The 27454-nt window shown below is 37.4% G+C and overlaps 1 protein-coding gene across 7 annotated transcripts in view; it reads right to left on the minus strand.

Annotated features, from left to right (window-relative positions):
* The window catches only part of FAM13A (family with sequence similarity 13 member A), a 368680-nt gene that overhangs the window by 65035 nt on the left and 276191 nt on the right, over positions 1-27454 (minus strand). For 5 of the 7 annotated variants that reach the window (XM_078445913.2, XM_078445914.2, XM_078445912.2 and 2 more), the window contains 3 exons: positions 20307-20348; positions 17510-17689; positions 11425-11611 (listed from right to left, as the gene is read on the minus strand). In XM_078445913.2, coding sequence (XP_078302039.2) covers positions 11425-11611; positions 17510-17689; positions 20307-20348 — 409 coding nt within the window. The remainder of the gene's footprint in view (positions 1-11424; positions 11612-17509; positions 17690-20306; positions 20349-27454) is intronic. The other 2 variants (XM_078445911.2, XM_078445916.2) reach the window with 1 other exon arrangement.

The raw sequence follows: 27454 nt of genomic DNA on the forward strand, positions 1-27454 counted from the left end.
ATAAGCAAATGAGAACACATTTACATTCACTAAACTGAAAAAAAAAAAAAAAATAGCTGCCTTGGAGATCTGAACCTGAATTTCACTGAACTCAAAGATTTGTATCTGCATTAAAAGGACATTAAGCACAACCCACCTATTGTGTATCATTAGAATAATATTATTGAAGCAACATGTGTTCATCTACATATTCATAGCCTTCCATCGTGAAAAACCCTTCACAAAGTAAATCTGACTAAGGTTCACAATAATCTGATGAAATTGACATATATAAAAATCTTTACAAAATAAACACATAATTGGAGTAGAAAACTAATCTTTGGCTCAGTAGATGAATGAATTATTTTCCATTTACCTTGGTTTGACCCACTTACCTGGAATTCGTAAAGTTTAAAACCCTGGGCTCCATCAAACAGTAGAAACAAAGGGAGACACAGTAAGTATTAACATAATAGTTAGAATGGTGACTCTGGAGTCAGAATGTTTGGGTTTGAATCCTAGCTCTATCATTTACCAACTGTTATGATCCTACCTGACCTTCAATTTCCTCTTCTGAAAAATGGAGATCGCAAGACTTAATATAGGTGGTCATGAAGATTAAAGGAGATAACACATGTATAAGCACTAGAATAATACCAGGTACATTTAAAGGATATTAGCTATTGTTGTTGATGCCATGATTATTATTTCTGAAACTGTGAGATCCACCTCCCCTAAAATATTTTACTATTATTTCTCCAGTTAAGGAAATGTCCCCAGGAACTGGAGTGTTTGTGTCTTCCATTACTAAACATCAATTTAGACACTTAGATAATTTACACAGTTGATTTGAGAATCGATCTGACAAATGAAAATTATGACAAAATTCAATTATATATTTAGAAGAGGCCTCTCTAAAATGGATCTCCTTGAAGCAAAGCATAATTGCTCTTATTACCCAAATGTGATCTTCCTGAAAAACAAGAGATATATCAATGACAGACAATCTTTGTTTGTTCTCATTGGTAATCTTTAATAGATTATCAAAATCTTTAGTGTAAGATCTTGGGCAACAGTATTAGGTTTCCTAAAGTTATGGAACATGAATTCCTAGGGAAAGTACAACCTTCTACCCTCAGATAATTTTAGAACTGTGTCAATGAAATACATTTTTTAATTATACGCGAATGACTATTTCTGAATAAATAAAAATCTTCACATTAAGGCTAAGAAATATTCAGAAAGAGAACAGAAAATAAGCTTTAATATTATATGAATTTAAAGATACTTCAGTAAGATGCTATAAGAATTTTTTTCTAAATAGAAAGAACCAAGATATAATTGATTATAGATTTTGAGAATTATAGAAAAAAGATAGCTATGTTAATAATGGAAAGCTTTGCAAAAAACGGTTGTAAAATGTGAGAAAGTCTAGCTGTTCTCCAGGGTTAAAATAAGTAAGCAATAACTTCAACTCCCTCCCCGACTCCACTTTTAAAACATGTTTGATCCCTATGTTTGAGAACTCCCCAAGGATTTGAGTTTTTATAGATGTAATAGACAAAGGGTGACTTTCAAAACTGTTCTATATTCCTAAGACTTTATGACAATTCCAACTTTCATGTTGTCTACATGTTTGAGACTGTTGAATATTCATGAGCTGCTTTCACTTAAAGCAGCAAGCAAGCACCCAGTGTTCCTTTGCCAAGGCAGTTGGGTTGTCCCTATACCTTTTGGGAACAGGAACATGTGAAGAATGTGTTACAACTGGCAACCTACCTCAATTTTTTTCAGAATGAAACAACAGTAGTAAAGATCTCTGAATACAGTAACAAAAGTACCTATTTCCATGGGCACAAAACATGTTATAAATTCTAACTTCCATTTTTTGCCTAAGGTTTAGGAAGGAAAGATAAAGAAATAGATCAGCAATTCCTCCACTTCAGTGAGATGAGAAAAGAGGAAACAGAATGTGTAGGTTAAAATAACAGGTGAATTAGAAGACTTCCATTGTATGAGAAGTATGCTACTGGACTTTCGAATGTTCTGCAGTTGTTAATAGTATTTGTCTTATGAAAAAATACTGACTCAATGCCTTCTGAAGATTTTGAACTGTTTTATGTCCCAAACACTTCTCTAGGTGTGGTAAAAGAGTGGTTCATTAATGTTTTCATTTATTAAAGGTTAAAGTAATAAAACTCTTTAAAAATGTTTTATTGCATTCATTTTTATTTTAATTGGTCTTCTAAACTTAGGCTCTTTTAAATAGGTCATTTTAAGAAATAGCAAAGAACAGATTATGACTTTAAGTATAAATTAATGAAACTGCTTCTTGAACTGTATTAAAAAAAACAGATAAAGCTTAGTCTACAATCCATAAAATTCTGCTTCATTTAAGGCTTACCAGTGACTTTCAAAACACACATATCTGCTATGATATAATTTATTTGGACAGTTTTTATGTGTCAGAAGGAAGTGAATTTTAAGAACCACCTTCCTTAATTATAAAAATATCCTGAAATCTAAAAAGAGCAAAAGCCATGAAAAAATTAGCCTGAGACTGTGGAATTTATTTTCAATTCTTCCCCTTGGCCCCCCTCTCTGTTTTGGCATTAAAAGCTAGACTCAAAACCTGTTTGACCACTGAAGCACTTGAAAACACTTGGAGCAAGGACAAATTTGTCTTCTAGAACTGTAAAATGCTGACAAAGCCTTTATAGAAGACACTGAAAAAAAATGCCTTCTCTCAATATACAAACAGCTCAGTCTGAAGGCTGCAGAGAACACTGCTAGTCAAAACAGGTTCATTATTCTAACCTTGAGCTCTCAGAGAAGGAGAATATTTGACATATTCTTATTAACGAAGGATTAATGTGGATTTGAGTTTCTTTTTGTACATTTTATGTTTTCTTGCAGAAAACTGTATAACTTAATCCATATTTAAAAAGAACTACTGGTAGGGTACGAGAATGCCGATAGAAGAGGTTGCTAGCTATCCACCCAAATCCACTCTACTTTCCTTCCACAGAAATAAGTAGCCCCAGGCCCAGTAACATTTCCTGGCCTCTCTTGCAATGAGATATGGCCACATGATTAACTCCTCTCCTTTAGGCTGTGTGAGGCAACGTGTGTGGCTTCCAGGCCTGGCTGATAAACTACCCTGGCAGGTACATTCCTCGATGCTCATGATGTCCTTCTGTGAGTTGCAATGGAGATGAAAACCACCGTAGTGTGCTGGAAGCTACTTGAAGAAGAGGGAGACAGTTGGCCTGGGTCTCGAAAAACTGTATGGACCAAGTCCTCCACTTCTCTCCCTGGCTCTCAACTCCCGTTTTAGGTGGTTATGGGAGAAAGAACATTTACTGTGTTCAAGACCTTGCATTTTGGGCCTTTTGTGACACAATTTGCCCTAAAAAATATGGCACCCATTCATGCACTCGTTTTTTTCAACACATGATTTTGGTAAGTGCTGAACTCTGCTAGGCATTGGGGTGCAATGGTAAATGGGGAACCAGACAGACACTGGTCCTTGCCATCACGACTTCTGTATTAAGTTCTTGCTCCAACTGTGGTTTGTTACACTCTTAATATTTTTCATTTCTAGATAGGTTCTTTCTGAATGATAATATTGGCAAATCAAAATTCAAAGTGGCTAGCATATTCTTTCCTTATTCAATAGTATGTACAGGAAAGAAATACTAGATGTGTATAAACATGGTGAGATTGAAAAGTCAGAAGGGTATTTATGTTTCTTAGGTGAAAGGTAGCTTGTGGCTAGGACATAGGGGCAGACCTTTAGCGTAATGTAAAGGAGGTAGTGGGGCAAACCATTCAAGTGTCTGATGAAATAGTCTTTAGGTCAAAGTAAGTTACAATCAAACCCCTCCACCCACCCACTAGGTTCCACCCTCTATCAATTACTCAAGAACACTGATTCTGCAATGGATCCCCTTCTCTTGCACATCAATTCCCTTCTCTATTGACTTATCTTACACAAATACTCTGCGATATCACTCTTTTAAATGCTCTCTCTTGATCTTGCATTGTCTCTGATTCTGCCGCTTCATTTTTCCTCGCTCCTAGAGAGCCACACGTGTTCAAAGACTTTCTACGCTTGCAGTACCCAATTCATTTCCTCTGATTCTTTCTTGAAATTGACCAACTGGATGGTTTCTTCTTTCCTCCTACCTAAATCTACCATAAAGGCAGATGTGGGTATTGCACTATTCCAATTTCTCTCCTCTGATTTGTTGCTGACTAAAATCCAGTAAGGCTCTTGCCCCATGTTTGTACTGAAGATTGCTAGTTGCTCCTTCCTAATCTTTTTTGCCTATACCTTCTCACCTGCCTACAAATGTTGGTATGTCCCAGAGTGCAGTCATTGGAGCCCTTCTTTTTGCTTGTTCCCTACGTGCCAGTTGAGACCATCCCAAGGCTTTAAATGCCAACTGGTGCCAAAGATTTCCAAACTTATCTTCCAAAGACTTTTCCAAACTTCATCTCTCCCCTGAGCTCCAGATTCACACACCTAACTGCTTACTTGACTTCTTTACTAATGAGCATCTCAAGCTCAACATATCTGAATGGAACTTTTGGTTTTTCCCTCTGAATTTGCCCCTCCAATATTATTCTCCATCTTTCCAGTTACTCTTTAAAGGTCTTGGAGTCATCCTGCACCCACCTCTTTCTTCACATCCACATCCAATCTATTAGAAAATCCTCTTTATTCCCTCAAAATACATCCATAGTCTGACCTCTTCTTGCCACTTAATGGCTATCATCCTGGCCTAAATTGTTATCAATTCTTGCTTAGATTACGTCAATTATTTTGCTTTAGTGTTTGTTCATCCCTTACCACCTCTGTGCTATTCTTAACACAGTTGCTAGAGCGATTCTTTCAAAAGGTATATCAGAAAATGATTTTCTTCTTTTTAATCTTCTAGTGGTTCCTCATCTCACTCCAGATAAATCCCAAAGACCTAAAAACAGCTATAAAGGCTTAAGTGATCAGTACCCTTGCTACATCTCTGACCTCATTGCTTATAATGCTCCTTCCTCAACCCTGTTCCAACCACAGCAACCTCTTGCTTATCCTCAAATAGGCGAAGCCTGCTGCCCCCTCTCCCCTCTCCTCACCTGATGGCTCACTCTCTCACCTCTTTCAGGTCCCTGCACAAATCTTCTTAGTGAGCCTGACCAGGGTATCTTCTGTATATCAGTCCTTCACCCCCCACCACTTCCTGTCGTCTCTGCCCACTGCATTTTTTCCCACAGCATGTACTGCCATCTGACTATATATTTTCTTGTTTCTTATTTGATCCTATAAGAATGCAAACTTCAGGATGGCTGTGAGTGTATCTGTTTTGACAACTTCTGTGTCTTTAGCTCCTCAAAGAATGCTTGTCATACAGTTAGTTGTTGTATAGTTGAAGGAATGAATAACTTTAAATCAGTGGTTCACAATGTGGGGCTTTTTTACATTACATTGACACTACCCAGAGAATCACTGTCATGTAGTTTGTGACAGGAATTAGTGCACGGAAAACAAGGGTTGAAAATTGCTGCATTAGGTAGATGACTGTTTTGCAGGGGCAGGTAAGACAGCCTGGGGACAGGAGAGGGTGGCGGTATGCAGACATGTCAGGTGACTGTTTTGATATTCCAGGGCAATTATAACAAGAGCCTCAGTGATGTAATGGCAATACAAAGGGACAAGGGGGTCCTTCATACCATTTTTAAAGTAGAGTCCACTAAATTTGACAACTAACTGAAAAGCTGGAAGAGGGGCTGGGGGCAAACAAAAGGACCAAGAAGATGTTGACTGATGAAATCAGATGGGTAGCCTGGTGAAAAAGAGATTCAGGAGGAAAAGACAATGAATTCGGTTTTAACATGCTCACTTTCTAAGGTGGACTGCAGAGAGCTTCAATCAAATGTTGACTTGGCAGTCATTGGTAGAGAGGTGACATCTGACACCATGTGAGTGGCAAAGCTCTCAAGCAAAGATGGAAAAGAGAAATGAGACAAAACGGAGCATCTACATTCACCTATGCTTTATGGAGGCTGAGCCAGTGAAAGAGATGACGCAGAAGAAAGTCATCGTGATCACAGGACACAGGAGAGGTCAGTGTCACCAAGGTGGAGAGGGAGAGGATTCTGAGAAAAAGGGAAGAAGTATCAAGCCCCACAAGGGCTTGAGGAGTCAAGGACCAAGAGAATGTCAGAGCACAGGGGTCTTAGAAGAGCAGTTCCAATTCCATGTCCAGACAGCGACAGGGAGAAAGCAGGTTTCCCAGAGAAGTGGGTGTAGAATCTGGGTTACTGGGATTGAACAAGCAAGTGTGAGAAGCAAGATTCAGAACAAGGAAGTGCAGACTGTTCAAAATGTTGGATAGCAAGTGAAGGAAAAGAGACTGGTCATTAGAATCTAGGGAGCAGAAAAGAACTTACGTGTGAACAGTGTTCAGTTTTCTCTATTCTTTAGCACATTTAGTTGCATTTAAATCTCACAAAAAAACCACAGTGAGGCATTAACAGTCCCACTTTACAGATAAAGTAACTGAGGCTAAATAACATGCCCACTCACCATAGATATTAAGTGATAAAGTTGAAACTGAAAACTGAGGTCTGACTGCAAGAGCTATGCTCTTTCCTTGAACCCTGCCTGTGATTTCAGAGGGTGCACAAGGCATTAAACAGATACCATTTATAAATAAGAGAGCTGCTAGACTATGTTTTCAGTTTTTGTACAATAAATGTGATGCTTACTCTATATTTTATAGAATTAGTATACTCATATGGGGAACATCTGAAAAACAGAGCATGCACTAACAGCCGCTTTTTTTTTTTTTTTTTTTTTTTTTTTTTTTTTTTTTCCTGAGGAGGCTTCATGCCCAGTGTGAGGTCCAACAGGAGCTCGAACTCATGACGGTGAGACCAAGACCGGAGCTGAGATCAAGAGCTGGACTCTTAACTGAGCCACCCACGCACCCCTTGAGTGACAGCTACTTCTAATACTGCTGCTACCACCACCATGATACAATCAATCACTTTAGGCTTATTTCCTTTCAGTCTTTTTTCCTGGGAATGAACATTTTTATATACATTTGTACACACACACGAGATACATAAATATACACACATACAAATATGTACACATATACGATACATACGTTTATAGACATACATATATAAAAATGTACAGAGACATAGATACATATATAAACGCACACTTCATAACCCACTTTTAATATTGAAGGATATAGTAGACTCTCAGCACCACCACTTGTGTGTGACCTTGGAGATGTTATTTAATCTCTTCTGCCTCATTTCCCTCATGTTTAGAATGAGAATAATAATAATAAAAAAATCTGCCTTATGGATAATTGGGAGTACTAGAATTGATAATATATACAAAGCACTTAAAATATAACTTGTCAATGTTTTTTATTTTATTACATGGTCTTCTAAATAATAATTTTACTGAACTGACATCCACATTACTAATCTGATCTCGTACTTTTAAGCATTTAGATTGCTTCTAATTTTCCATGATTATGGAAAGCCTTGCAGTCAGCAAATTAATACTCATGGTCTTTTCCATATTTAAGTAGAACTGAGTGGCAGAAGTATGATTACTGGATAAAATGCATGACTGAGTTATGGGCTTTTGATTCAAGCTGTTAAACTGCACCCAGAAGAGGAAGCTTTTAGAGGTGGATGCTTTTTCTAGGCCAACAGAAATGAGCCAGTGGACAGGAAGCCATGAAAACCGTGTGAGTGAGTGTATGTGTATGTTTGTACATGTACATGGGGGTGGGGAGATGGAGGTAGAAAACAGAATTTACACGGACAGTTCTTGAGTTAGAGGGTAACCTCAGAAATTAGAAAAGCCATGTTATCATTTGAGCAGGTGAGAAAATAAAATGAGTGGAGTTCTTAGAGATGTTTTGAAGCAGGAAGGAAGCTGCTGAAACACAAGCTGGGTGTCCTAGTTCTTCCAAGTGAATGAGGAGACAAGGTTTTGCTCTGAGAATGACTGCAGGGTACAGGCATGAGCTAGGAGTTTAAAGGAGGAGGAAAAGCTTGGGACCGTGGCAATAATTAGAGATAAGGCAGAACACTCTAATGTCACACACTACCACTAATTTTTAAGCTCTGAATTCTCTGTAGCCTCTTGGTTCCTGCTGGTCATGACTGTCTCAAGAGGTGACAGGGCAAAGGCGAAGTGCCCAGCCAGTTCCCACCTCAGAGGTTCCAGATGTGCAAGATGCTTTTTTTGGTCTACAGCATATTCTCCTTGGTTGTGTTGTGGGCTGGTGTGATCAGTGTGAAATTATCACTCGCTGTGTTCAGGTCCTCTCCTCTCATTTACTCTGGAAAATGGCTTTTGCTCCTATCTCTTCAACAAAACCGCTCTTATTCAGTGATCTCCAGCTTGCTAACCCCAGTGGTCAAACGTGCAGTCTTCTACTTGACCCACCGTCTGACCTTCTCTCCTCTTTGAGATACTGGGTTCACCCGGCTTCGAAGACATCAAATTCACCTTGTCTGTCTTCTACTTTGCTAGTCTCTTAAGTCTCCTCTCCTGGTACCTTCTCATCTCTCCATCCTCTAAAGGTTGGTGTGTCTTATGGCTCACAGCCCCTGAGGTGACTTTTCTTTTCTGTCCACACTCACTCCCTTGGTCTTTCAAAATACATCCAGAATCCATCCACCACATCACAATGACTGCAATGCACCACTCTAGGAGGAACTGTTCACATTTTAGTCTATGGGAACAGTGCCTCTAGAGTAGTGCATCATACAATCTGCAAGGAAATACATGCTGACTCTGGTATCACCTTGTTCAAACCATCATCATCTTAATTCCAGATTATTGCAATAGCCTCTTAACTGGGGTTTCTCTTTCTGCCATTGCCTGCTTACTATTCTCAACATAGCAGTTGATTCAAATTTCAGTAAGTCAGATCACTATTCTACTTAGAACCCTCAAATGGATTCTCATCTCATCCATATTAAAGGCAGAGTTCTCACAATGATCCATGAGGCCCTACTTCATCTGCCCACTTTCTCCCATTACCTCTTTAACTTTGCTCACTCTCCTCCAATCACAACGGTACCTTTTTTTTTGTTTTTTTGAACATTCCAGATAAATGATTGTCTCAGGGCCTTTGCACCTACTAGGATAGTATGGCTTGCTTCCTCACTTTCTCTAAGTCTTTACACTCAAATGTCAAATTCTTGGGAGATCTTCTCAGATCACTCCATTTAAAATTGCATCGCTTGCTCCCTCACAATTCCTGTCACCATTTCCAGCTCTATGTTTCTTCCTAGTAGTTATCACTATCTGACGTATTTTGTGTTTTACTTACTTATCTTGATTATTGTCTGTTCCCCCTACTAGATTGTAAACTCCATGAGGACAGTAACTTTTGCCTGTTTTTCTCACTGCTGTATCCCCAGGACCTGAAATATTTCCTGGCACATAAAGGCATATAATTATGTATGCATTTCTCCCCTCTCCCACCCAGTTTAGAAATAAATGTTTACTCAGGGTGTAAAGCACGTGAAATGGAGCAGGAAAAGGTTTTGGGGGAGATTTGGGAAAAGTAAACTTAGAAGGTCAAAAGTAAGTGACAAGTTAAGATGCACAACTTAACTTTTAGGATGGAGTCTAAAGACTTGCTATGTTCCCTGGCTATTTGCTTTGTGGTTACCTGTGAAGATCAGATTTAAAAATTCATGGCATATGACAGTTAGAAAAGCTCTTAGACAGCACCTTTACTTTCTACGTGGAAGTTGTGTTGGCAGGGTTTTCAATTATTCACTGCAAAATGACATGGTCCACTTGGCTCACTTATGTTAATACATGACATTCACAACCTGGAATGAGGAAACTGGCAACTAACATGGGGGCAAACCCTTTCACCTAAAAAGACCAAGATGGCATTGGGCTCTCCCATTCAAATGTTTTTAAGCAAAGAATGTCTATAGTTATTATATCAATCAAACACAGATTCTAAGGAATAAATGTACTTTTTCACTTTTATTAGCTATTACCACCATGCCAATTTAAGACATGATTCCTTGTGGAAAAGAAATATTCATGGCTTCAGTTCACGTAAAAAGGGACTGAAATAGAGTATATTCTTTCCAATGAAGTGTTGGACTTTTAGTCATTGTAATCTCTTTGGCAGATAAGCAAATTGTGGGCCAGATAAAGAACTAATGAAATTAGCACCATTTATTTTACTTAAAAATTTACTTTTCCCCTACGCAAGAATTAAGTTAATGCTAAAAACATTTAATATGTATAATGGTTCCAAAGCTTACATTCTTTATTTGGAGTGTATCAGAAATGGACCTGAGGTGGGTGATTGCTTCTGTCCCTTCTAGCTGGTCACTATTACTTCTAGAAACAGAGCATCAAGACATTTGGAGGGGAAAAAAGAAATTAACATGTTTCCCTGAATTTGCCTTTATGTGTATTTTATTTAGGGCAAAATTGGGAATCTTCTCTGAGCACATGCATAAATTGACAATGGAAAAGAGGTGGTCCATATTAGTAAATGTATGAAAAACCCAGCATGGAGCTAAAAGCTAGTCAGAGATAAAATAGATCAGAGTATTTACACATTGCATGGTAAAAGCGGACATTGCCTAATTTATTATGGGGACTCCAGCTCATGTTATATTATAAATTTTATCTTCAGTTTTTATTGTTGTTGTTAAATTTTTAAAAACTAAATGGACTAAGAAGACACACTTTGGTTCTCACTTTTCAGAGAAACTGAAGCATATACAGAAAATGATGACGTATACTAATAGTATACAATAGCTTGTAATAACTTATATATCAAATCAATAATCCAGGGTTCAATTCTGAGGTAACTGTGTAAGAGGCTGATTTTTTGTTTTTTTTTTGTTTTTGTTTCTGGTTAATTTGGAAGAAAATAGTTTCTAGAGTATAGGTTTAAACTAAATTTCTGAACACAGAGATTTTTGTACACAAAGATAGTTGACCCTCTTTCTCTATGTAGTTTTCTTTCACTTGGCTTTAAGTTTATTAATTTTTTTAAATAGTCATATATTCAAGAACAAACAGAATGGGGGAAAATAAAAAGGCTTTATTGGCAATATTTCAAAAATAAATTTAAAAATGCTCCAAAGAATGAGATAAAAATCAGGCCAATTTAAATAAATAGTAAGTGTTCTGTCTTTGTTTCTTTTGGTAGAATATAATTTTTCTTGGCTTTGATTTTAATATTAAAAAGAAATATAAGTGTGCATATTTAGTAGCTCTAAGGTCTTCACAACTCATATCCTATAGTCCTATAAGCTCATGATTGGAATTATTATTATTATTATTTTACATAGCAAAGAAAAGAGATGTGGTATTTCCTAACTGGCTACAAGTAAAAATTTTACAGAATTTTCACTTACCACAAGACCATCTTGATTTTCACTGAGTTCAGAGAGTTTGGAACTGGATTTCTGACGTTTAGGTTTGCCCCTTTCTCCAACACAACCAGAAGTATTTTCATACAACTTTTCCACATCCTGAGCACTCAAAATACAATCTTCGAGGCTGCTGAACCCAGAAGGAATATTTTCTTTGTCGATAAGTCCCCTTGAAATTAAAAAAAAAAAAACAACAAAAAACCTTGATTTTATTTTAAAAGGTAAAAGGGACATTTTAATGACACTGTCACTGCATCACATGGGAAATCAGGAGGGTGCCCAGAAATTCCATTTTGCCTCTTTGATCAAAATCTGAGCACAGTGCTACTCCTGAGACCAACTGGTGCCAAATAAATCACATTAAAAGAGAAATTATTCCTAGAGGCAAATTGGCAGGGACTGTGTTTCTACCAATGAACAACTTTTGTATTTGTACCAAAAGTAATTTGTATTCAAACAGAGAGAACAGTGCAAGCTTACAAAAAAATCTTCCCATTATTAATAAATTACACCCCCCCACATACACATTTTATAATCCAATGTGTGAAGAAAAATCTGAAAAGGAAATATGTTGTCTTTTTCTCTAGAATGGGACATGCTGATTTTTCCAAATGATGAAGACATTTCAGCATAGTAGAAAAGCATGAGTAACAGAATCCAACTGCATTTGATAGTCTTGGTAGAAATAGCATAAGTTTATAAAAACTACAGAATACACAATATTAAAAAAAATTTTTATGTTTATTTATTTGAGAGAGACAGAGTGTGAGCCAAGGGAGGGGCAGAGAGAGAGGGAGACTCAGAATCTGAAATAGGCTCAGCTTAGAGTCTGACGCGGGGCTCGAACTCACGAGCTGTGAGATCACGACCTGAAGTCAGAGGCTCAAGTGACTGAGCCACCCAGACGCCCCCAGAATACAAAACATCTTAACTTAAATATGGATTTATTACTTATCAGTACAAAGTTTCATGACTTAGTTTTAGCTTCATGACTTAGTTTTAGAAGTAGATATGAATGCCATAACTATAGAATTTAATTCACTTAATATTACTGAAACAATGAGTATCTTAAACATTCCCTCAAGGAGTTTTCACAAAATTAAATTACTTAGCAAATTATTTGTCTTTTACTACATCATGGAACAAATTAAGCCATCAGTATAGCGTCATGGCTTGCCAGAGTACAAATGAATGAGATCTCTCCCTTATTGTATGACTAAATTAAGGTAACTCCCTACTACTCATGGAAATACATGAGCTCTAAAGAGCAAAATTGATGACTACATTTTACCATCAGTTCAACCACATCCCAAAAAGAAAGATAATGTTAAATATTTATTCTGCAATCTAAATTCATATCCTGTTTTAGATGAGCTTATAATGGAGGCAAAATTATGAATTAAATATTTTACTATCTTAGACTATCTTTGGTGATTTTTAGCACTCCACATTTAATTTAGTCTTATTTTATACAACTTTTAATGTAAAAACATATAGACTTAGTAAAAGTATATAAAAGATTGATGCAACAGTTATTAGAAATATCCTAAACATAAAATAACAGAAGGCATGAGAAAGCTGATAGGGGCTAACATGCTGGCACATATACTCATGCAAACACTCTTAAATCTTCCCCCTTCATGTGCTGCCTTTTATGGATAGTTGGATGAGTTTGGTATCAACTTCAAAAATAGTTGTTTTACTATATAAAATCTGTCTAATCGCTCTTCTGATTTCCTCTAACTCCTGGGGTATACATCCTACTATTATTTTTTTAGTGGGGGTGAGGGTTTATGTTTGAAAGCTCTTAGGACAGAATTGTTTACCCCCAAATTCCTATGTTGAAGCCCTAACCGACAACGTGACTGTTTTGGAGACAGGGACTTTACAGAGCTAATTAAGGCTCAATGAGGCTATAAGGGTGGGGCTCTACTCTGTTAGAACTGGTGTTATTATAAGAAAAGGAGGAGACACCGGGAAAGCATGCACACAGAAGAAAGGCCATGGGAGGACACAGAGAAGGCACTGTCTGCAAATCGAAGAGAGAAGTCTCTCATCAGAAACCAACCCCATCTGCACCTTGATCTTGGACTTCCAGCCTCCAGAATGGTGAGGAAATAAATCCCTATTGTTTAAGTCCCCCAGGTAGTACTTTGTGAAGGTAGCCCCAGCAGGCTAATACAAAAGCTAAAAACTAGTTTTAGAAATTAAAACACAAAGTTTATTTTATAATCTTTTTGAATAGCGAATAAATGACTGGAATAAGTCCTGTCAAAATAAATATATGAAAATCTGTTCAGTGTGTTCATGTGGAAATCCTGATCTCTTAAAAAAAAAAAAAAAAAAAAAAAAAAAAAAAAGGTCTCTGAGTCAACACCTTTCAGCCACAGTACAAATGTGACTGTGAGAGCACTGGAATACAATTCCTGACTGCAACATTCGGACAGCTTTCAATCATACTGGACATCACTGAGATTTGACCTGAACTCAAATCTCTGCGGCTTCTCACTTCATCTAGAGTTTCTCCCTCACCCCTACATGCACACTTAATGTTCTAGTAATACCTAACTATCGTTCCTCTAATAGTACAGCATAATTTTTTTCTTTTACTTTGAACTAGGAATTTAATATAATATTTGTAACAAAGAAATCTGTATATACATTTCCAATTTATTGTGTATTGGACAGTTGAAACCACTTTAACTTAAATTACGCTTTGCCTCTTAGAAAGTATTTATTATAAAATTTTCACACACATAGAAAAGAAGAGAGACTCACAACGAACTTCCATATACCCCTCACCAAGAGTCAACATTTCCATGCATCTGGCAGATGGCAAGCTTTTTAATAAATGAATTAAACTGAAACCTTTCACATAATGAACATGTTCCTTAAACCTTGGTATTTTTATGGTAGCAAATAATAACATAAACCTGACGTTTCCTTTTAAATTTAAACAATAAATAATTAGCATTAAAATGAAATATTTACAGTCTACCTTCTGTATTTGTTTAAACAATGTCACGATGACTTTAGTATAGACTTTATTGGCTCTTTAATCTCATCCTGAAATATGGTCATCACTGGCTTTAAGGATATATTTTTTTAATTGGTTGCAGCTCTAAGTTGTTAGGAGGCCAAACAATAGACAAAAATATAATGAGTTTGTATATTTAAGAACTCTTTTTTTTCCTTTTTTTTTTTTTTTTTGATGGGGAGAGGGGCAGAAGGAGAAGGAGAGAAAGACAAGCCGGCTCCATGCTCAGCACAGAGCCTAATGCGGGGCTCGATCTCACAACTGTGAGATCATGATCTGAGCCAAAGCCAAGAGTCAGACGTTTAACCGACTCAGCCACCCAGGCACCTCTTTAAAAACTCTTTTAGCCATTCCATAGAGTTATTAGTTTTGAATAGAATATATTAAAGTCTAGCTTAATTTTTATTTTTTAAACAAAGCCTGATGAAAATCTTTGATAAATGAATCAATTATGCATAAGTATATACTGAGAAGAACATACTTACTATAGGCTATGATAATGATTCTCAACCTTTGCACAATCAGTGATATGTCACTGTATCTCCTGGGGACATACTGGAGAGGACTTTCATGGGGACAAAAGTAGTAGGTCTGGGGCCCTGAGAGATAAGGGCCTCACTCCTCCACAGCCCTGGTGAGCTCAGAGAGGCAGTGCAGTGTGGCGTGGAGGTTGAAGAGGAAGGACTATCAAGACACGCTAATTACCCAGAATGTCAGGTGAGGAGGAGGCCATATGACTAGGAGGGCGAGGCCAACAGGGAACACAGGAAGGGGACTTCTGCATGCCCAGACCACACACCAAGGAGAAAGAGTAATGCAAGACTGTAAGTTACCTTGGCCACACACAGTTTGCAGCCCGAGATTCACTCACTCAGTGCACAACTTAATCTGACCACAATGAGTAAGCAGCATGAGCAGGGAAGGAAATTACCAGAGAAGAAACTTTAAGGGGAAGGCTGGAGTTTCGTGGGTCGTTAGATTAGTCAGCTTCTACCATTCTCCATCTCATTTGTTCTCCTGATATTGATAGTAAAATATGATTGAGATAACTTATATTAGAAACATTCCCAACTCTGGGAAGCTAAACTCTGCAGGAAAGGTTACTTAGTCTGTGTTTCATATTTTTCTGTCTATCCCCATTCACTGTGACCTTACCCCACTGTGCTGTGCCCTGCCTGCTGCTGTGCACCTACCATCAACACTTCCACTGTCTGTCTCTGTTCTCTGTCTTGTGCTTACTACCACTTGCATCCAACCTCAGCTTGCTGTCCACCTGTCCAAACAAAGAGAGTGGAAAGCACGACGTCGTGACATACTAAGACTATTTTTAAAATGCAATGTGTTGCTACATACTGTTTGGCAAAAAATGAGGCAGAGGATATGAACAGTATTAAATAATTTGTACTTGCTGTGTAACATAATTTAGGCAGTACACAAACTAATTATATTCCTAAACATTTTCTATAAAGTTTAGTCAATAGCTAATTTTAAACATAAATACCTCCCGAATTACAATTTTTCTATTCTCTAAAGGTAGTATTACACAGCACCCTCTCCAACCCAGCAGCTTCAAGACGATTAAAAAAAAATTTTTTTTTAATGTTTTTATCTATCTTTGAGATGGAGAGAGACAGAGCATGAACAGAGGAGGGTCAGAGAGCGAGGGAGACACAGAATCTGACGCAGGCTCCAGGCTCTGAGCTGTCAGTCAGCACAGAGCACCATGCAGAGCCCGAACTCATGGACTGTGAGATTATGACCCGAGCTGAAGTCGGACACTTAACCGACTGAGCCACCCAGGCGCCCCTAAGACAATTTTTTTTAAAGTGCTGCCTATATCACTTAAAAAGTCAGTAGGTTATACCACTGATACTGTTTTATTTCTAAAATTACATTTGTTAGTATAGCTCTTAAACATCTTGACAATATGCGGCATGGTATTTATTTACACGACTTGTCTTTTGTGTCTTTCTTTAATCAAAAAGAAATCTCTTTTTTCCCTTAGATTTTGATGTAGATTATGAATCCAGGTAAAAAAGAATGAGGAGGACTAGGGTCTGATTTAGTCTTTGACATTTAATAAGGAATTCAAAACAATAACTTTTTAGAGACTAAATGCTACGGTAGATAAAAATAAAATTTTTGGGAAAAATATATGAATATAACTTTATTTTCCATGACAATTTAAATAATGATTATTCAAACATATGGATAATTATTTATTTGTATTTTCTCAAATCCCTGAAAATCTCAAATTCTTGACATTCATGCTGTGGGAAAGCTTAAAATCAGTCACTATAATAATAAAGAACACAAACATTTTCTTTTCTGATTAGACTTAGGCTCAACATTCCTTACCCTAAAATGTAACCAACTGTCAGAATATTACAGTGATATTCTAATATTTCATCAGGCCAATACAGCAGGGAAATCTGTTGATTTCATAAGGTGTTCTAACAGCTAAATGAATGTTGTCTAAGAGAAAAACCACCTCTGGACAGGCATAGGGCCATTTTCTCCTCCAGTGGTTCAGCATCCTTCTCAATAAGATATTCATGAGGAAGCCATGAAATGTATTAAATCAGAGGTGGTTTCCTACAATATACATCTAGACAACATAAAACATCTAGAAAAAGCTGAAATATTCATTTAGCTGCCTACAAATTTCCAAAAGTTACCTTAGAACAGTCAAGGGCACTTGGGTGGCTCAGTCAGTTAAGCATTTGACTCTTGATTTTGGCTCAGGTCATGATCTCACAGTTTCGGGAGTTCAAGCCCCACATTGGACCCTGTGCTGACAAGCGCAGAATCTGCTTGAGATTCTCTCTCTCTGCCTCTCCCCTGCTTGCACTCTCTCTTTCTCAAAAACAAAAAATAACAAACTTAAAAAAAAGAATAGTCAAAATGAAACTTTTAAAGTTTTAACCTGAATACTGAAATGGGAATGGCTATAATGCAGTGACTAATTCAGGTGTATATTTTTAAAAGGAGAAGAGAAAATCCAAATAAGAGGCACCAATGCCAACTCACACATCTCTGCTGCATCGAACTTCATCCTGCTCTTTGGACTGGCGGCGGCGCTGTCTGGCAGATGTGGAAGAAGACGCTGATGATGTTCCAGACTCTGAGTCCTCTGAACTTTGGCCTCCAGGGCCATTAACATCAAAAAGATGCTGCTCTACGGCTGACCGGATGGTTCTTTCTAAGAGTCTAATAAAAAAAGAATACAGAGTCACTCAGGTAATCAAATTTATCAATGATTGTCTTTAAAAGTTTGTATCTCTAATTTTGGAAAATCTGTATTTCCAATGGTAGATCTACTATAGTTTCATGAACAGAGATAGCATATGAGACATCTCAAAATATCTGTATCGTGTGTTAAAGATAAAACCCAACCTAACAAATCCTACCAATTTGATAACCGTGTTTCTCATCTCTGTAGTTCCAGGATTACTGAAATGCTCACAGCAAGTCTAGCAACAGTTATCAGAGGCCATCAGGAAATAAGGGTCATTTATATAAGGCAGAATGAGGAAATATTTTTTTTTCCTCCTAGAATAAGAATAGACCTATTCTTATAAGGGTGAGTTCCTCCAGATGTCATACCAGTTCTTTAGAGGAAGGCAGTATGGTTTGTGAAGCAAACTGGCACAAATAATTTTATGATGGCTATTATCTATTTAGAATCCCTTTAAGATAAAATTATGCAGGGAATAATGCTATTAAAAAGGAATACCTCACGAGAACAATTACTACTTAGAATAGCAAAATCTTTCTGAACCTCCATTAAATTAAATTGTGATGTATACAGTTGAAGCTGCATTCATGCAAACATCCCAATACTCATTACTGAAGATGGTAGGATAGATTTCCTTCGTCCAACATGAAGAAATACTTCAGTACAGGAGCTAAAAAGAGTGCACGATGGGATAGATAAGGTATCCCTCTAAAGCTGTATAATCTTTCAATGTGTCCAAACTTCTTTTATCACCACACTATTTAATTCTAAATAGCTGGCATGGAAAATTCTAAACATATTCTCCTCAAACCACATTTTTCTGCACTTGAAAAAAGAATCACATCCAAACTCATCAAATGGTACACATTAAGTATGTATAGTTTTTTGTGTCTCAATAAAGCTATTAGAAAATTTAAAAGAACCATGTACATAGTTTTAAAATGTTCAGATTAAGAAAAAAACATTTGCTTAAATAAAATGGGTTTTAAGAAATTTAAGAACTTCAGATTTTCCAAATGTAGTTTTCTACCAGATGCATAGTAATTTCATTAAAACTATTTGTAGACATTGAACAAGTATAGTCTAACTTGGGCATTAGAACTTTTATATTTAGAACTCCATATCCCATTGATTCAAGATTACCTAACAGTGGCACACAGGGATGTCAGTGAATTAATATGTACATACAAACCCATCCCACATCTTTTCCAAACTATGTAAGATATAAAAGAAGTAAAGGTTGTCAGGAAACACATAAGCAAGAACACATCAGTCTTGGTATAATTCCGGAATCTCTTTAAAATTCACAAAGCTAAGAGAGGTCAGTCCTGCCCTCTCACTGCTTCTTTACCTAACAAAGAAGAAAAAAAAATCCCAATTTATCCTGTTGGATCCAAATTCATACTAACTAGTGCTTTTTTAAATTCTCTCTACCTCCTTATCACATCTTCCCTCCTTTTCTGCCTGATCCCTGTTGATGGAAGATGCTCTAAAAAGGCCCATTTATGTCTCAGCAAGGAAGGAAGGAAGGAAGGAAGGAAGGAAGGAAGGAAGGAAGGTGTGTTGGAAAGTCTTTGAGCAAGAAACTATTTATAAATATTTATTTAGTGCCTAATATACATCAGGCACTTTTCTGTATGTTAGGGATACAGCCATGAATATGACAGACAAGACCCCTGTGTTTATGGAGCTTATGTTGCTGCTATGAGGCAAGATGGGTAATAAATCGTGAAATTTCAGATGATGATATATTCCCTCCAAAATGGAGTCCAGGATTGGAGAGTGACTGTGGATAGTCAGGGATGGCTTCTCGGACGAGAGGACATTGGAACAAAAAAGTGGACTATAGGAAAATTATTGGCCAGGCTGAAAAACAGCCAGTACAAGGGCTCTGTGGCAAATATACGCTTGGCCTATTCCAGAAAGAGAAGGTCACGAGGTTGCAGCATAATGAGCAATCTAGTCAGAGAGGTAGGCAAGGGCAGGTAACTGGAGTTTAGATTTTAGACCATGTGCAATTGGTGGCCTGAGGGAAAAAAAGGCAGATGATGGACATAATCAATAGAACACTATTGCTGCCTTGTGGAGAAAGGATTTGTTGCCATCATTAATTTGTTTTTGATTCTGTGTCCCTATTGGGCTGTAAAGTCCCTGAAGGCAGAGCCCAAAGCTTATCTGACATTACACACTTAACACTCTGCTTGGCATAGTGCAGGTACTCAATAAATGCTGGCTGATTAAACATTATGAGGGAAGAAGAAAAGATACTGTTACTACTTTAGCCTTTAATGACATCCTTCATTGCAAGATACCTCCCCCAACACACATTTTGCAAATATTAATAGACTCTGACATTATTTTGACTGAAGCAAACATCTTGCATGTTCAAACGGTTGAGTCGTCTCTAGTCACACACCCACACAGAAGCTCAAACAGGAACACTTCTTATTTAGTCCTCTTCTCTGGTTTTAAAAATAATCATTGGTTGCTTACTGTATTAATTTCCCAATACGATACACCATTAGAGTAGCTTTTTTTCTGTTTGATAAATGGGAAAGGAGGGGAAAAAACCCAATCCAAAAAACTTACTCTCCAGTTGTTGAAACATTGCTGACTTGGGATACATGCGTACTGTGGAAAAGAAGCACAAAGAAATAAAGTCAGATTAGAGCACAGAGACTGTGAACCCAATGTCTGAAGGGGATTCCAGGCTGAAAGTATCAGCCAGACTCTGACTGTTCTCTGTACAATGTTTAACCATCCACTGACAGATGCTGATTTTCACTTATTTCTAGAATTAGAGGATGGCCCTGGGTGTTTACTCCTGAAAGGTGCTTCCCTCTGCCCCTCCATTTTAAAGATGTCTATGACATAGAGTTTTAAAGTGATCTTTACAAACCATCTCTACCTTCTAACCCTACCACCACGGTTCTAGTTCAGGGTCTTTTCATTTTCCCAAAATGTTAATACAATGTTGCTGACTGCCTTCCTGCTACCAACTCTACCCATTCCTGGCGCTCCCCAGCCCAAATCTGGTCCCTCCTTGTCCACCTCCTCCAGATGTGCATACAGAAGCAGCTTTCTAAAGCTGCTCTGAACATGCAGACAGCAGCAGGAACCACAGGGGACAGAGAAGAAGGAAGCAACACTGGTTTCTACAGGACTATTTCTAAGCCATTTTTTCTTCTGAAGTTCCTCAAGATGGAGAATCCCTCAAGCTCTACAATGTTTCATCTCAACACCTAATTTACAGCCCTTTTATTGAGCATTTATAAACTCCTTCTACCTCCCCATTTTATCCAAAGCCTGAATTCCTTCAAAAACATTACAAAGTAGTCAAACGTTAAGTGGAACAGTGGGATTATAGAACACTACCTGATCAGCACACTCTGGAACTTCTCCCCTCTTGCTTGCACCCTGTGTTCATACAACCACAGTGAGGGTTGAAGCTAGCAAATATTTTAGCAGCATCAATACCAAGACTTTCTCACAGTCAGCCTTCCAGTGCTTAGTCAGCTTCTAAATCAAGATTCAAAAGTCTGCTTAAAAGAAAATCCTTCATGCTTATCAAACTACAGTTTTACATAACAGACAAAACAGTGCCCTTTTTTCCTCATTCTTTGTAGAAGACACCTGAAGAAAATGACAGTCCTTAATGACCAATACTGATGGCAGCCTTTCAAGCACCCCAAACATCCTCATATGTGCTACGCAATTTTCAACATACAAAATTGATTTTTTAAACCACCTGTTGGGTTTTTCTTCTACGTACATGTGTATCTCATCTCTTTCCATTCTGAATCTAAGTGCCTCAAGGGACGGTATGACACTTCTCCTTTACTGCTATTATGCTCCCTACCATTACCACTATCATCAGACAGAGCTTAGCACTTATTATCCCAGAGGTGATCAACACTCACTCTTTAGCCCAGAGAATTTCCTTTAAAAAAGCCATAGCTATTTTCACGGCCACAAACCACAGTCAAATCCCGGAAGAGACACAAAAAATAATGCTATCGTTCACAAGGGAAACTGATGTGAAAAATCGCAATAAATGAACAAATGAACAAATAAATACACTCTAACACTTACTGAGTACTTAGTATGTTTCAGACACTGTGCTAAGTATTTTGTACATAGATTTTCTTGTTTGCTGTTTACGATAGCTCCCTGAGGTAGGTATTATTGTTTCCTCAATTTTCAGATGAAGAGGTTAGAGGTTAAGAAACTTGCCCACAGTGACAGAGCCAAGAAGTAGATGAGCTGGAATTTGAACCAAGAAAGTTTTAGCTCAGAGTCTAAGCTTTTAATCACCACACCAGACATTCAATCCATCACTAACTAGAAGAAAAACTCACTAGAATCATCTTTGTAGATGGAGGCTTGGACTTAGGTATTTTACTTTGCTTTTAATCACAACCATTTTTTATCTGCTTCACAATGCCTGTTATTCACAGTGGTTCCCAGGTTACATAACCAATAATATATCCTTTGCTGTTCTCTGTCCTTAAGTGGAACAGGCAGTTCCTGCTTTTGATGCTTTGTGGCTCACCCTCTGTAAAGTCAACACTGTATAATTAACTCCTGCATTTCACTTTTCAATGCAGTTGCACAACCTTAGTTTTGGGAACATGGACCAATGTGAATGATGACTCCAGGAGAATACAGAAGAGGGAGAAAATGTGGATCTGCTAGATGCTAAAAATATTCCAAAGACATGTAAGTATAATCAGCCAATTAGTCCTCCAGGCCATCTCAGAATGAGGAGATGTACATCCTTTCTTCTCTTCTACATACTTTTAACCTGAACTTCTTTTTGCTTATTAAAGCATACACTGATGTTTTTATGTTCCTTTTGGGGGGCTGGGGGCCAGGACACAAAAAGAAAGGTGAGGAAGAAAGAGACAAGAAAATGACATCAAGTAGAACCAGGTTTTGAGATTACTAACTGAGGAAGTGCTTCTCAAACATTAAGGCATAGCTGAATCACCTAGGAGCTTGTTTACAAACAGACTCTCCTTCAATAGTCTAGGTCTCAGGAAGGGGACTGCCTTTCTAACAAATTGTACAGTGATTCTAGGGCTGCTGATTTGTGTAAGACACTGATTAGCAAAGCTGTAATTCCCTGCAACTCAAATTCTTTAAGACTTCAATTACTTGGATATCACAATAGCTATTTTTAAACTTTCTAATCTAAGTAATGAGGGTATGAGTTGGAAAACTTAGGCTAGCATAAGTGAATAAAAGGCAACATGTCAAAATTTCCCTCGTAGCTTGTAACCTAAGCCATGTAAATCAGTCTTGTAAATTTTATTTATTTATTTTTCAATGTTTATTTATTTTTGTGAGGCAGAGACAGAGTGCCAGTGGGGAAGGGCAGAGAGAGAGAGAGAGAGAGAGAGAGAGAGAGAGAGAGAGAGAAACACAGAATCTGAAGCAGGCTCCAGGCTCTGAGCTGTTAACACAGAGTCTGATGCAGGGCTCAAACTCGTGAGCCACGAGATCATGACCTGAGCCAAAGTCGGCCTCTTGACCAAATGAGCTAGTCAGGTGCCCCCAAATCAATCTTTTTTTCTTTTTAATGTTTATTTACTGATTTTTGAGAGAGAGTGTGTGCACAAGTGGGGGAAGGGCAGAGAGAGACACACACAGATCCCAAGCAGGCTCCATGCTGTCAGCAGAGAGCCCAATGTGGGGCTCGAACCTACGAACCATGAGATCATGACTTCAGCTGAAAAAAAGAGTCAGATGTTCAACTGACTGGGGCCACCCAGGCACCCCAACATAAATCAGTCTTAAAGAGCCATTTTCAGAATGCAAAATAAATGAATAAATCAATAACAAAAACAAGTAATTAAATCATATTCAATTTTGCTTATATATTGATCTTAGGTCAAATTTATGATAATTTAGTTTCTTCAACATTCCTTTGGAAGTTTTGGTATACTTAGCATGCCCATGTTTTCATGTTTTTAAAACAGAATTTGTGTAAAGCAAGTATTCTGAGAAGAGAATATTTTCCATTGGAAATCAAAAAAGGGAAGTTCCGGTCTCAGCTCTGCAGTTAATGAGCTGAAATCATACATTGTCAGTTAGCCTGGCTGTTTGGATTGGTTTCTTCCTACAGAAAATGAAAGGCTTGGCTACTGATCTCTGTGGTTTTCTTTTAGCTCTAAAAGTTTACTTCCCTAAAGTTTAAATCATTACAAAAGGTTATAACTGCATAATGTTTTATGATAGTTTCGGTCATAGTTATGGTTTATTAAATACCAATATGGCTTTGGTGAGGTATCCAAACACCTCTATAGTTCCTGTGGGATAATTCACCACTAACAAGATTTCTAAGAATATTTAATGACAGAAATAGGGGTTATATTTCCATAGCTATAATTGACTCATGAAGGTAATTCTAAGACACTGATAAGAGAACAATAAGCAAATAAGCTAAAGTGAAAGATTTCCTTCAAGCCACATGTAGCTTGTTTTTTATCCTCTGCAGAAAGCTAAGAGTAATGAATTCTTTCAGAGCCCTTTGCTAACAAAATTTCTTACCATGCAATATAAACACTTGAATATGGAAGAGATCATATCATAATGTTGATAAAACAAGTATTCAAAACTGAAAGAGGGGCACCTGGGTGGTTCAGGCAGTTAAGCATGTGACTCTTGATTTTGGCTCAGGTCATGATCTCACATTGGTGAAATGGAGTCCCCCTATGGGCTCTGCGTTGACAGCCACAGACAGAGCCTGCTTGGGATTCTCTCTCTGCCCCCTCCCCACCATGTATGGGCATGCTTTCTCTCTCAAAATAAACAAACATTAAAAAAAAAAAACCTGAAAGAAATAAGCTTATATGCAGACTCCAGCACTATGGACAATTTCATTACCCAAGCCTGCTGTAAGCGACAGTGCAACTGCATTCACTATTGGTATAGTTATTTAAAATAGATTCTAAGCCTACTCTGCAATACATTCTAAATTTTTTTTAATGTTTATTTATTTTTGAGAGAGAGAGAGTGAGTGAGTGAGAGGAAGAGGGACAGAGAGAGAGGGAGACACAGAATCTGAAGCAGGCTCCAGGCTCTGAGCTGTCAGCACAGAGCCTGATGCGGGGCTCGAACCCACAAACTGTGAGATCATGACCTGAGCCAAAGTCAGATGTTTAACTAACTGAGACACCCAGGTGCCCCTGCAATATATTCTATGACATACTTAAATATATTTAGTCCGTATCTCTATTAACAAAACTCAAACTACATTTCTGGAAGCTGACTATGCTCAACAATATTAGTCTATAAATTTGCATGTGATAAGATGCACAGAATGCCTGTTGACAAGTGATTTTCTAATTAGAACTCTTGGTCTGAAATAAAGAAATCTACATATAAAAAGAATGAAGTTTCAATTCTACTAAAATCCGACATCTTGAAAGAGCATGTGTTCTCTTTTTCTGTATGTTCTCTTACTTCAGTGTGTTTTCTTTTCTGTGGTATATAAATCTGAAGCAGGCTCCAGGCTCTGAGCTGTCAGCACAGAGCCGATGTGGAGTTCAAACTCACGAGCTGTGAGGTCATGACCTGAGCCGAAGTTGGACGCTTAACTGACTGAGCCACCCAGGTGCCCCTAATGAATAAGGATATAAAAGACAATTAAGTGATATTTAATTCAGCCTAAGCATGAAGATCATGTAACTAATCAAAATAGCATCAAGCTCCTAATTTGTCTATTTAAGAGAATACACTATTTTTAGTATTATTTTAAAATACTAAAACAGTTGATATGCAGCGTCAACATTATAAGATGAATCTAATGTTATTTCTTGCAATTGCAGAACAGATTTCTAATTAAAGCTTTAACCATTGTCTTCAGTGGACAGTGTCATACAATAAAACAAATACACTTGATCTTCAGTGTTTATTCACTTTAAATTTTAGCTATTATTATATGTAGAAATTAATGGAGCATTTATAGGTGCTCAACTTTGACAAAAATTGTATCACTGTTTTGTGGTGGTGTTACAGATAGTTCGGATTTAAAAGGCCTCACTTTTTTGGTTTTAAATCATATACTATGCATATAATACTAGAACATAAATTGAAAACATACTACATGGATATGAGTCAGTAGGAGGAAAATATTTATCCTCATACTTTATCAAGTATGTTTATCAAGTATGTTTATCAAGTATGTTTATCAAACATTACACTTCCTAGTCCCTTAAATATTAGGATTGATTTGAAGAAAAAAAAATTATTCTTCATTCCTGTATTTTCATAATCTATTAAGTAATTTCTAACAAATTAAAGAGAGTCCATCAAAATACTGAAATACTCACTTTTCTGTTCAGGCCCTAATTATTGGAGTCTTTAGTTTTACATATTTAGCATGTTTTTGCATAAAAAGAAATTCAGTTTTAGTTTTTTGACCAGGGCCTTTATAAAGCAAAATTATGAATGAAATGGATAGTTCACTATGTATACTCCTTTACAGATAAGTTTACACAGCTCTGATTCTCTCTCATTTAATCTGGCTTCAGAGTGTGTCCTTAATACAGACATAATCCTTATTCTCAAATAATGCTATTCATATACATCTTTGGCTATACATTTAGTTATTTTCTTAGAATTAGAACAGATTACTTGATCTTTGGATCCAAATGGAATTTTCTTCAATTTTTTTTTTTTTTTTTTGAGAGAGAGAGAGAGAGAGCAAGAGAACACACATGAATGAGAGAGCATGGGAGACGGAGAGGGAGAGAGAATCTTAAGCAGGCTCCATCCTCAGTGCAGAGCCCTGACTTGGGCTCACAACCCTGAGATCATGACCTGAGCTGAAATCAAGAGTTAGACATTTAACCTAAAAAGGCACCCAGGAGCCCCTTCTTCTCAAAATTTATTTTTTATTTCTATATTTTCAGGTTTACTAGTATGAAATTGCAAGTAGTCTCTGATCTTTTAAAAACTACTACATACCTTGACTGCAAATTTCAATTTGGATTATTAGGATTGTTCCATTTTTTCTCAAGTTTATTAGAGGCTTTTCTCTATTTTTAATATTTTTCAACGTTTATTTATTTTTAAGAGAGAGAGAGAGAGAGAGAGAGCACGTGCGCGAGCGGGGGAGGGGCAGAGAGAGAGAGGGAGACAGAATCCGAAGCAGGCTCCAAGCTCTGACCTGTCAACACAGAGCCCCATGCAGGGCTTGAACTCACAAGCTGTGAGATCATGACCTGAGCTGAAGTTGCACTTAACCAACTGAGCCACCCATGTGCCCCAGAGAGGTTTTTCTCTTTTAAAATTTTCATTTTTATTCCTAAAGAACCAGTTCCTAGATTCAAACATCAGTTCTGCTCTTTTCTCCGTTTCTTTTATTATTATTAAAACCTTTTAAATTTCTAAGAGGTTGCTTTTCTTCCTTTATATGGTTTCTTATTCCGATTGTATGGCTCATTTATTTTTAATCTTAAGAAGATGAAGTCACCTTTTAAAAAAGAGCTTAGAGGGGTTTCTGTCAGTTCAGTGTCAGACTTTGGCTTAGGTCATGATCCTGCAATTCGTGGGTTCAAGCCCACATCAGGCTCTGTGCTGACAGCTCAGAGTCTGGAGCCTGCTTCAGATTCTGTCTCCCTCTCACTCTGCCCTCTCCTGCTTGTGCTCTCTCTCTCAAAAATAAACATAAAATTTTTTTTTCTAAAAGAGCTTAGAACTCACAAGTTTTCATACGTACTTTCCTCCTT

Source organism: Panthera onca, chromosome B1 (genome assembly GCF_046562875.1).
Source record: "Panthera onca isolate mPanOnc1 chromosome B1, mPanOnc1 haplotype 2, whole genome shotgun sequence".
Lineage (NCBI taxonomy): Eukaryota > Metazoa > Chordata > Mammalia > Carnivora > Felidae > Panthera > Panthera onca.